Source organism: Halichoerus grypus, chromosome X (genome assembly GCF_964656455.1).
Source record: "Halichoerus grypus chromosome X, mHalGry1.hap1.1, whole genome shotgun sequence".
Classification (NCBI taxonomy): Eukaryota; Metazoa; Chordata; class Mammalia; order Carnivora; family Phocidae; genus Halichoerus; species Halichoerus grypus.
Genome location: NC_135727.1, coordinates 2,052,775 through 2,064,249, shown reverse-complemented (window position 1 = coordinate 2,064,249; position 11,475 = coordinate 2,052,775). Strand labels below are relative to the sequence as shown.

Sequence of the window (11,475 nt, the reverse complement as noted above, 5' to 3'; positions counted from 1 at the left end):
CTGCTGGGGAGTCTCTCTCTCCCTCTCCCCACTACTCGTGCACACACACTCTCTCTCTCTCTCCCTCTAAGAAACATGTTTTAAAAATCTCCATGGGGCCTGGAGACGAGATCTGGAGATGAGATTTTTATATTTATCCCAAAAGGCCAGATAGGGTTGAGAAATACCGAAAACCTCTCTTAAAGCAAAAATCTAATCCTGTCACTGCCCTGCCTACAAGTAGCCCTCCAACGGCTCCCCAGCGCCCTCTTGAGAAAGTTCACTTTCCAGGCCAATCTCTAGCCACTGGTCACAACTGCCCTCAACCAACCAAAGCAGGTTATTTATTATTTCCCAAACACTTCACACTTCCTGTCTTGTCCACCTGAGGAGACAGGGATGGAGGCAGGGCTGCCTGGACTAAACTGGGATTGGGTAGAGAACACGGCTGCCATGTGCCATGTGCCACCAAGTGGCTGGCAGGAAGGGCTGAGTCCTGCCTGGTCCCTTCACCTCCTGAATAAGCCTGCTTCACTCCTGGGTTCGACTCCTTCACACCTTCCCCCTCCATTTAGCCCACGACAAGTGATCTCCATCTTTCCAGTCCCGCTTCAGCTGCCTGGGCACAGGCTCTCTCCATCTCTTGCCTTGCCTCCCAAGTGGGTGGCCCCTCAGACATGTGTCCCTGCCACCAGTCCTGCCCCATCTCTCACATTGAACTCCAGAGGGGTCTTTCCAGGGCTCAGATTGCACACTCTACCTCTGGCGCTGTGGAAAGACCTCCAGGTTCCCATTTCCCAGGGACTGTAATGAAATGGAGCCGAGGCCCAGGGCTCCCCCTTCTTCCTCACACTGACAGCATGCGTTCACACAGAGAAGGCGTGAAGACCCCCCCGTCTTTTCCTCAAGTCCCCACGCACCCTCATATTCCCAGTGAGCCCTCCGCATTTGCACAGAGGCAGTCAGGGGGTAAAGCAGAAGGCTGTGTGGCCGTGGCTCAGGCGCTTGGCCTCTCTGTGCCTCAGATTCCGCACATGTAAAATGGAGATGATAAGGAGAGGTTTGAGTTAATACATACGAAGCTCTCTGCAACATTGCCTGGCACACGGCAATGCTCAATATAAAGCTAGATCCACATCTGCAAAGGAAGATGAAATATAGTCTCTTTTGCTCTATTTTGGTGCCCCTTCAGGCACCTCAAACTCACCATGTCCAAAACCGACCTTGTCTCTTACCCAAACACAGCCCATTGAACCTTCTTGGTAAATGGCCCCAAACGCATGCGCCACCTGGGAACCATCTCCTTCGTTCCCCACCCCAACTGATCACTGACTCCTAAAGAGCTCCCAGTACCATCCCCACCCTTCCTCACCCAGTCTCCCCATCCCCAGCGTGGACCCACAGGTTGAGCATCTCCAGAAACCCTGTCACCCGCAGGTTTGCTCCAAGACAGAGTGTGTGGCGCACCCTGTGTGGTCCAGAACCAGGACAACAGCTTCCTCTCATTTCTGGAATGGTCCCTGACAGCTGGGAAGAGGCCAGCCCACTGGACCCTGCTCCCAACTCACAGTGCCCAACTTTTCCAGCTGCCCAAGCTCAGCACCCGCTACCCCTCCAGTGACTCACCACTGCTCACAGACTAAGGTCCAGCTCTTACCCCGCCAGGCCTGAGCACCTGCTGTTCCCTAAGCCTGAAATGCTCTCACAGAGCCCCCCCGCCCAAGCTCCCTCTCCATCCCCCCCACCCCCAGCTCTTGCCTCTGGCTGCACCAGTCTCTCTCCCAGACAGCAAGACCTACGTCCTAGGCACCGAGGCAACCCAAAGATTTTCTCTCACGAACTGCCCCCCTCTGATGGGAAGGCCTCGGATGGATGAAGGATGCCGGCCCTGTCTGCCCTGGAGGTCCCCCTATCTCCGGGCTCCCAGATGGAAAGTGCAGGACTTTCTCCCCCAAGTGAGGACTGCACCAGGGCCCGATTTCGGGGGGGGGGGGAGCAGTGGGGAGGAGGGCAGTGGGGGAGAGGAATAGTTTTGAGCAGCTGCCCCAGGTGGTGAAGAACTGGGAGGCTTGATGGATGTTTTTAGATGTGGTCGTGGCGCCGCCTGCCGGTCGGAGGCCAAATTGCACCCCGCGTCGGGGCAGGCGGAGCTTCAGCCCCCGCGGCGCAGTGGTCAGGCCTCCCTGAGCGGGCAGCACGCTACCCTCCCCACGCAGGTCGTTCCTATCATCCGAGTAAGCTCGCCCCCTCCCTTACAGGGCCTCCTTCACCAGGCCAGGCACCTTGCGTGCTGGGCCCAACGGCTGGCACAAAGTAGAGGCCCAATCGATATTTGATGGACAAAACAAGAACAAGTAGGTGCCGTGAGAGCCCAGGGTGAAGACGTCAGAGGTGTCAGGACAGGAGATGACAAGGGCCCAAGTGGGAGCTAAGGAGAGGCCAAACAGGTCATTGGAGGTGGGGAGACCAAGCTGTTGAGGCCTGGCCATGGCACTGGCTGCCCGAGGTCCCCTGGACTGTGGGCAGAGAAAGGAGAGCAGGCATGGTAGGACTGGGCTGGGTGACCCAAAAGCCTGGAGCGAAGAATGACCTAGAAGCGGCCATGGGGACAGAAGAGGAAGCTGCCCACCACCCTCCAGACTTGCCCTGGGCTCAGGGGCCCATGGGGGGGTGGGGGCAATATGAAGCAGGAAGGGGGTGGGAGGAAGCTAGGAGAAGGAAGCTCCAGAGGGGCTTGTGTGCCTGGGAATGAGCGGGCGGGCATGCCCACCCCGGGATGTGCCCATTCGCACCTGGGCGCAGCTGTTCTTGTCAGTGGAAGCCAGGCCCCCCGGGGCCAACCCCAAACACTGCCACCGGCCTCACCTGCACCCCACCCCCCACCCCGCCCGTCCACCGCCCAGCTCCCACCGAGACCCTGGCCAGCCCTGCTTGGGCCTCACTGCCTCCCTTTGGGTCCTAAATGTCAAGGAGAAGGGTCTCCTCCACCATGCTCCGCAGCGGGGGCCGGCAGGGAGCAGGGGCAGGAGTCAATGGGGAGGAAAGGGTGGCCAGCTTGCCCAGAACTCTGAGGGTGCTTCCTCTGCTCTGGTTAGCACCAGGAGAGGCTTGGGGTCCCGGAAGGCAGGACTCCGGAGCCCTGGTCCACCCAGAATGGGGTTGCCAGGGGCAGGGGCCACACAGACCAGAGGACTGGCCACCAGTCTTCACACCGGAAGCCATCACCAACCCAGCGTGGATGTCGCATGGCAGCTCCCCATCCCAGGAGCATCATGCCCTCCCCTCCCCCACCCTGGAGCGCGAGGACTCCAAAGCCACAGGGCAGGGCCGCTGTTGAGCCCCCGATGGCCCCCTCTCCTGGCTGAGGAGCTCCTCCTCCACCTTCTGACACGGCGGTACCTTCTGCCCAAGAAGGTGCCCACTGGCAATGCTCCCTGTCGGGCCAGGGCCGTGGAAAGGTGGGGGAAGGAAGGGAGAGGTTGGAGGAGACAGCCCAGGGCTCTGGTCACTGGGCCTCCACTTGCCTGTGAGCCCGTCCCTGCAGCCCACCCCCAGGGGACCGGAGACGGTGCTCCTCGGACCAGTTCAGCCTCCCGCCACCCCCCTCGGCTGGCAGCCCACAAGGCCTGAGGTGCCTCCATTTTCTCCCAAGGAGCCAGAGCCACATGCAGGCTGACCTCTAGGCTGGCAGAGCTGGCCGGCCAGGCCGCCTCCTGCTGGCACTTGGGGGGACAGGGACAGGAAATTCTTGAACAGCCGGGAGCTTGCCTGCCATGATGGGAGGGAACAGACGTTCAGGTGGCAGTGGGTGAGGTCTCATGGTGGGGTCCTGTGGGCAGTGGGCCTGCCTCCTTGGTTTCCTTCCCACAGGTGACATCCATCCCCTCCACACTCATCCCCCATCCCCGTCCCTCACCCCTCCCTCCAGCTCACCATGGGCCCATTGCTCTGTCTGTCTTTATTGATTTGAGGAAAACTAGAGGGGGGCTGGAGGACCATGACACAAAGCGGGACCACCACAGTCAGCAAAGCACAGAACGGCGTGCAGGAAGAGCTGCCCCTGGAAGCCTCTTTGGCTCCTAGAGGGGGTGTGGTGGTGACAGTGGAGGGGAGTCCCTGTGGACACACCCCGCCAGCCCCTAGGCGGGGGCAGAGCCTGGGTGGCAGATGGGTGAGTCCCACTCCTGCCCCAGTGCCATGCACCACACCCACACATCTCCAACTTTCCAGTGAGGCCAGCCCGGGGTCCTGGGGGTGGGGAAAGAGGACTGAAAGGGTCCACCCATGGGAAGGGAATCCAGGAGTCAATGCACTCAGCCACAGCATCTGCCTGGGGGGAGAGGGACAGAGAAGCGCAGAGAAGGAGGTCGTCAGGAGAGGCCCCCAGCCTGCCCCGCACCCCCCGCTCCCGGTCACAGCTCTCAGCAGCAGTAGCCACTGGGTCTCGGCACCAGGCGCTTCACGGATCTTCATGGTCCCCTCAGTCACCAGCCCCCACTGGCCTCTAGTGTCTGCTTCTGTGGGAACCCCAGCTCCTTTCCTCTGTCTACCCTTTCTGCCCTCAGCTCTCTGCTCTGTGGGGTCTGGCCCGCTTAGTTCTTGGCCACACAGAGCCCACCCCCTTCTAAGGGCACTCAGGAGTCAGCTCCCAGTGGGTGCAGGGCCCACACTCACACACCTGGGCATCACCACTTGGGGGGCTGGCCGGACTGGAGGCCAGGGTGGCTGTGGCGGGCCATCCTCCTCTCCGAGGCCTCCTCACCCTCTGGGCTCTGCCCCAGCTTGCGGATGTGGCGCAGGAAGGAGGTGGCATTGAACGCTCGCTGTGGGGAGAGAGGGTTGTCAGGCCATGCACCGGCCATGGCCCCCAGACTTCGAGGACCAAAGAGGCCACTGGCAGCCCAGGCCATCCCTCTGAGGGGCGGCGGGGGGGGGGGGGGACGCAGCCTCAAGCCAGGTCCACAGGCCCCTCCCCACACTGACCTTCCAGTGGGTCCGGGCAAAATTCTTCTGGATCTGCTCACTGACTGAGCCCAGGATGTCCTTGTCAAAGGCCGCATCCCCAGAGATCCTAGGGGGAGGCCAAGGATCACTGGTGGGGGAGTCTCTGAGGGTGTGGTCCCTCTGGTACCAGGACAGGTTGGCACGGGTCCCACTCACCAAAGATGCTGTAAAGCCTGCTGGCAGGTGAACCTCTTCTGGGGGTCTCGCTCCAGAAGGTGCCGGATGAAGTCTTTGGCTGGAGTTGGGATGCCAGGTCAGCCCACCGCATCCCCACTCCCCTCGTCACTCCCCCCTCCCTGAGCTCGGGGCCAGCTTCAAGTTCACCTGATTCCGAGATGTCATCCCAAAAGGGAGAGTCAAACTCGTAGCTGGCCCTCAGGATCTGGCTGAAGAGTTCAGGATCGCTCTCGTCGTAGAAAGGGGGGTACCCACACAGCCTGGCACCCACACATGAATCACCCAGCTGCCCAGCCCTCCCCAACCCAGCAGAAAGCAGGCAAGCAGAAGAGGAGCCTTCCCAGGGGTCACTCACAAGATGTAGGAGATGACACCCAGGGCCCACACATCCACAGCCTTCCCGTAGGGTTTCTGCTCCAAGAGCTCCGGGGCTGGGGGCCAGAGACAGACGGACACACACCCGCACGCACACGCACCACGCCTTCAGTGCTGCTGGGCTCGGCCTAGTTAACCCCAGGAGTGACCCACCACCTACCCTGCCCCCGGCACACGGCTCCCGCGGTGTCCCCCGGGCCCCCCCGCCAGCCCCCAGCGAGCCTCGGGGTGGCCCCCCTCACTGACCCACATATCCCGGGGTCCCACAAGCGGTGCCTAGCATGTTGCCAGCCTGGATTTTGGAGAGGCCAAAGTCGGAGACCATGATTTTGGAGTCCTCAAAGGGCGTGGCATAGAGGAGGTTTTCAGGCTGTGATACACGGGCACCAGGAAAGGTGCCAGGTCAGCCCCGGCATGGCCCCGGTGCCGGGCACCCTCCAGTCCCCCAGACCCTTGGTGCGCAGGGGCGCCGGGCAAGGCGCAGGCGGGCAGGCGGGAGGGCAGGCACCTTGAGGTCTCGGTGCACGATGCCCAAGCTGTGCAGGTAGGAGACAGCACCGAGGACCTGGCCCACCAGGTGGCTGGCATCCTTCTCTGTGTAGGAGCCACGCTCCATGATGCGGTCGAACAGCTCGCCCCCTGTCACCCTGGGGGGAGTGGGGGGCTCAGCTACTTCAGCCCCATCGGCCCCACACTCACCGCCCAGCCCCGGCCACCCCAGCCTGCCCTGCCCTCCTCACAGCTCCATGGCCAGGTAGAGGTGGGAAGGGCTCTCATGGACATCCTCCAGAGCCACGATGTTGGGGTGGCTGACCCTGCAACGGCAAGAAAAAGGCCCTCATGGGCCACCACAGCCCCCTGTGGGCCTCTCAGGGTCTAGGAGGGCTTTGTCCTGCCCCCCCACCCCCCCCCACCGGGGAAGCCTTCCTCTTCTCTTCCTCCCTCCTCTGCCCCCCTTCCCTACCACAGGCCACCCGGGCCAGGTCCAGCAAGGCAGAGCCCCAGGCCAGGAGTTCCTGGGGCCGCAGAAAAGGCAGGGCGCTCTCCCCCGGGGCGCTCCTCCGCGGCGGGCAGCCTGGCCAGGGGCTGGCACGCACCTGCGGAGCACTGCGATCTCGTTCTCCACCAGGGCCTCCTTGCCTCGAAGGGCCTTCTTGGGGATGCACTTGAGGGCGACAAGGTGTGAGGAGCCCCGCTCCTGGGCCAGCACCACCTCAGAGAAGGCGCCCCTGAGGCAGAGATGGGGGGGCGGGGAGGGGGAAAGGCAAAGGGGAGGAAAGGAGGGGGAGGGGTGGGGAAGCAGAAGATGGGGAGGTCCTCCCGGTCCCATGGCCCCCCCGCCCCCCCACACTCACTCATTCCCTGACATACGCACACACAGCACATTCGCCGACACACACACACTCACGAGCCGAGCTTCTCCCGGATCTCATAGACGCTGCTGATGTCTTCCGTCTGTTTCTTGAGCAGCAGCATGTCTGTGGGGGTCGGGGAGAGATGGAGGGGGGCCCCCTGGGCGAAGCCACCCTCAGTGGCAGCCCTGCTGAGAAACACAGAAACCAGCCCCAGCCCGGATCCATCTCTCCCCTCCCCCACCGCCCAGGTTCGCACTCCCAGGTGGGCGACTCGGAGCGAGGCCACCGCATACACTCCTCCCCGCCCAGATACGAGGCAGCGATCTGGTGCCCCCCACCCTGGCACCCCGACGGCGATCAGCACCCAGACACCCCCTCTCTGCCTCCACACAACCGAGTCAGCCGCGATCGGCCGCCTTCCAGAAGGCTCCGTGCACCCCCACCCCGTCCCCTCCGGGCCCACCCCCAGCCACAGCGCCCACAGACGCCCCCCCCCACGCCCCCGGTCCTAGACCTGCCACCCACGGCCCAGCGCTCACAGGCACGCGCCACTCAGGCCACCAACCCTCCCGAGATGCACCTGCGACCCCCGCGCCCAGCCGCCTGCCACGGCCACGGCCACGGCCACCCACGCGGCCGCCCGAGTGCAGCCCGGCCCCGGGAGCCTCCGGGCGGGAGGGACTCGGCAGCCTCGGCCTCCCACGTCCCGAGGTGCGTGGGCCGCGCCGGGCTTGACAGGTGCGCGCGGGGGGGCGCGGGGGCTGCGGCGGCCGTGGCCCGGAATCCCACGCGCCCCCGCCCGCGCGCGCCCGCGCCCGGGAGCGCCGGGTGCGGACCTGGAGCCGAAACTGCAGCGTCGCCTCGCGCAGTGGCCGCCGCGCCGAGCCCCCCGCCCGCGCCCCGCCGGACCCGCCCCCTCCGCGCGCGCCCCCGCCGGCCGCTGGCGACCGAGCATGCGGTGGCCTAGCGCTGCTGCCTCGGCGCTGCAGGGCGCCTTGTAAGGCAATTGGCCGGTGCTGGCCGCCACCGCCTCCCTCCTCGGTCATTCATGCCGGTTCCCGCCGTCTCCAGGCCCTAGGCGGCCTGACTGGGCCGGCCCCAGGGCCTTTGCACCACCGGTGTTCTCTATCCGGAAGTCTCTTCACCCACATGTTGACATGGCTCTCTGCGTGCCTTCACATCTCTTCCCTAGCCCCAGCCCTGCCACCGCCACTTCTGTCACCCTGGCCTGAGCACCTGAGCTCCTTCTGCCCTCTAACCCCACCCTTCACCCCTCCTACCCACGGTCTCTTCCCCACTGAGCAGCCAGAGCATTTCCTATATTGAGATCATTTCACCCAGCCTCGAGACCCTCCCACAGCTCTCCATGTCACCAGGAGTCGAAGCACAAGTCCTTACAGTGGCCTAAGGGCTCTGCGTGATTGGTCCTCCTTCCCTATCATTGCCCTGGCCACTTTTCACCCACTTTCCCCCTTGCTCAACTAGCTCTAACGAACTCTAACCACGCTGGCTTCCTAACTGGCCGTCAAACACACCACACATACACCTGCCCCAGGGCCTTTGCACTCACTGCCTCTCTGCCTGGAATGCTCTTCACTCAGATATCTGCTTGGCTTGCTCCCTCAATCAAATCTCAGCTCAAATTTCACCTCTCAAACAGGCCTGCCCTGCCGGCCCAGCCCAGTCTCTAGTACATCACCCTGCCTGCCCTGTCTTCAGAAGATCCATCATTGCAATATCACCTTCTCTGTCTTGTCTTCCTCATCAATGCATCCACTCCCAGAAAGTGTCTCTGCTGACCCAGCTCAGGGAAATGAGTGGCAGGTGACTGAATTCAATCCTTCATCCCAACAGTGACTGGATTCTTCCCATCCAGTTCCATCTCAGTCCTGGCCCTCCGCCTAGGGGGTCTGGGCCCCGCCAGGGATGGGGGAACAGGTGTCCTGGCTGCTGACAGGAGCACATCCATACGGGCCAGTGCTGCAGAGGCTTCATGGAGTTACAGGGCCCAGGGATGGCCTGCGGAAGCTATCTCGGCAGGGGTCTGTAGGCCCTGGCATGATGCAAAGTCTTTTAAGAGGGTCCACAGGGCAGACAGAGGTTTTTCAAAATCATCTTTCCAGAACTCAGCTGCCACATGTCTCTGTCCAAAACTTGGTAAGTCTGCAAGGGCCCCTCCAGTTCCTGTTCCCACCCCGCTTTCCCAATCATCCCCCCAGTTCACTCAAGAAGCTTCCAGGGGCCCCAGCACTCGGCAGCTTGCTCATCTCTGTGAACAGGGTTTCCTAGGACCGGAACCAACGGTGAGCCCCACCTCACGTTGACCGGAAGGCCTCTTTTGTTTGCAGACACCTGGACTAGCTGACACAAACAGGAGCCCCGTCTTACTTGCTTGTCTAATAATTATGCATCAACATGTCTGACCCACTGCCAGTGCATGTATCGTCCGAGCCCTGTGGTCGCAGGTGATAATAAGAAATGTCATTTAAATACGTCTGTGCTTCAGAGAAGTGCAGTGTCCGAGTAATGAAAGCCTGCCCACCTGGAGAAGGACGGCACCGGGAGACGTCTCTGAGGGGCGGCAGACGACAGGCGGAGGCAGGAAGAAAAGGACTCACCTCCAAAGGGAACGTGGAAAGAAGAGCCAGCAGCAGAGTTTGAGATGGACACGGGCATCGGGTCACCAGGGGATTTTGAGGCCGCTGGCCTCAAGTGAAAGGTGGTATCACAGTTGTTGGGCTTTTAAGCAGTGGGTAGCGGTACGCCAGAAATTACACCCTTTGCAACTGTTTAAACATCTGTTGAAATACTGTAGATGTCAACTTCGAAATGCCCTTGTGTGTGTTGAGTGGTTGGAATAAAGAGCTTTTCAAAATCCTTTCAGGGGACCCCTTATAGAAAAATTAACTCAAAGTTGACCATAGGCCTAAATGTAAAATACCAAACTTTTAGAAGAAGACAGAAGAGAAAAATCTGTCTTAGCTTGGGCTTGGTGATGAGTTTTTAGATATAATATGGAAAGCATGGCCCATGAAAGAAAATATGAGAAATTGGACTATATCAACATTTTAAATGTTTGCTCTGCAAACAACGCTGTCAAAGAGAATGAGAAGACAAACCACAGGCTGGGGGGAAATCTTTGCAAAAGATATATCTGATAAAGGACTGGTATTCAAAATATACAAGGAACTCAGGGGCGCCTGGGTGGCTCAGTCGGTGAAGCATCTGCCTTCGGCTCAGGTCATGATCTCAGGGTCCTGGGATGGAACCCCGTGTCTTTCAGGCTCTGTGCTCAGTGGGTAGTCTGCTTGAGATTCTCTCTCTCCCTCTCCTTCTGCCCCTCCTCTCTCTCTCTCAAATAAATAAATAAATAAACCTTTAAAAAAAAAAAAAAAAAACCCTTGGCCCATCCAGACAATGGAAGCGCTGTGAAGTCATGAAGAAATGGATGACTTTTTTTTTTTAAGATTTTTTATTTATTTATTTGAGAGAGAGACAGAGAGAGAGGGAACACAAGCAGGGGGAGTGGGAGAGGGAGAAGCAGGCTTCCCGCAGAGCAGGAAGGCCGATTTGGGGCTCGATCCCAGGACCCCGGGATCATGACCTGAGCCAAAGGCAGGCGCTTATCGGCTGAGCCACCCAGGTGCCCCTGGATGACTCTTGAATACATACTGCAAACTGCTAAGTGAAAGAAGTCAGTCTGAAAACAGCTACACACTGCGTGATCCCCTTTATATGACATTCCAGAAAAAGCAAAGCTATAGAGAGAGTAAACAGATCAGTGGTTGCCCAGGGTTTGAGAGCGGGGGTGATGTTTGACTAGGGGAAGCCCAGGAGATGTTTAGGGCTGTGAAGCTCCTCTGTGCGGTGCTCTGATGGCGGAGACCCTGGATAAGTCATGACCCAGAGAAGTGTACAGAAGAAAGAGCAGAGCTTAACATCTGCAAATTTCAAAATAATCCTTTAGGAAATGAGGGGATCTCAGGAAGGAGTGCAGACTATGACAAAAGAATCTAGGTGTATTACAAATGCACGAAAGCACTTCGCTGAAGGGGACGGGGGAAAGGGGCTGGGGTAAGTCACTCGGAAATGAGTGGGGTCTGAAAGACCAAAGGCAAAGGGAGCACTGTGCTCCAGTTGACAACTTTGTTCCCCACAAGGGTAAGAGTTAACAATTCTGAAACCACTCTACATGCACACTGGAATTAAACAATTAAGTAAATGGAAGGCAGATGCTGGGAGCCAGCTTTCTCACTGTTTGAGTGGGATGATACAGACAAGCAAGGGGAGGTGCTAGAATAATCCATGTGGTAATGGATCATAGTTGGAGACATCAGTTTGAACTGATGTTTACCTTAATATACAGATGCATATGTATATACAAAATGTATATATAGAACGTATAATAGAGATGCACATACTGTATCTATCTCTATGTATCAATCTGTTATAAACTACATTTAGGTATAATAGAGAGGTATGTTTATAGGTATGTGTTAGTGTACACATACATTTCCTTGCTCTGTCAGTGAAGAGAGCCTAGAAGCAGTAACACCCCAGTAACAGTGAGCACACTAGGGCCAAG

At 59.4% G+C, this 11,475-nt stretch overlaps 1 protein-coding gene across 6 annotated transcripts; it reads right to left on the bottom strand.

Annotated features, from left to right (window-relative positions):
- Positions 1-3,922: 3,922 nt before the first annotated feature.
- On the bottom strand, positions 3,923-7,786 carry PNCK (pregnancy up-regulated nonubiquitous CaM kinase). Of its 6 annotated transcripts, none has more exons than XM_036118568.2 (12): positions 7,727-7,786; positions 6,944-7,013; positions 6,633-6,764; positions 6,276-6,350; positions 6,044-6,182; positions 5,782-5,905; positions 5,516-5,591; positions 5,308-5,420; positions 5,140-5,218; positions 4,963-5,050; positions 4,658-4,802; positions 3,923-4,309 (listed from the first exon to the last, which is right to left on the bottom strand). In XM_036118568.2, exons 2-11 carry the CDS (start codon positions 7,009-7,011, stop codon positions 4,665-4,667), a joined length of 1,032 nt encoding a protein of 343 aa, XP_035974461.1. In that variant the 5' UTR covers positions 7,012-7,013; positions 7,727-7,786; the 3' UTR covers positions 3,923-4,309; positions 4,658-4,664. The 6 variants fall into 6 exon arrangements, with proteins under 6 accessions (XP_035974461.1, XP_035974462.1, XP_035974463.1 ...); XM_036118569.2 differs by having other exon boundaries at positions 6,944-7,075; positions 7,727-7,745; XM_036118570.2 differs by lacking the exon at positions 7,727-7,786 and adding an exon at positions 7,471-7,625.
- Between the last annotated feature and the right edge of the window lie 3,689 nt (positions 7,787-11,475).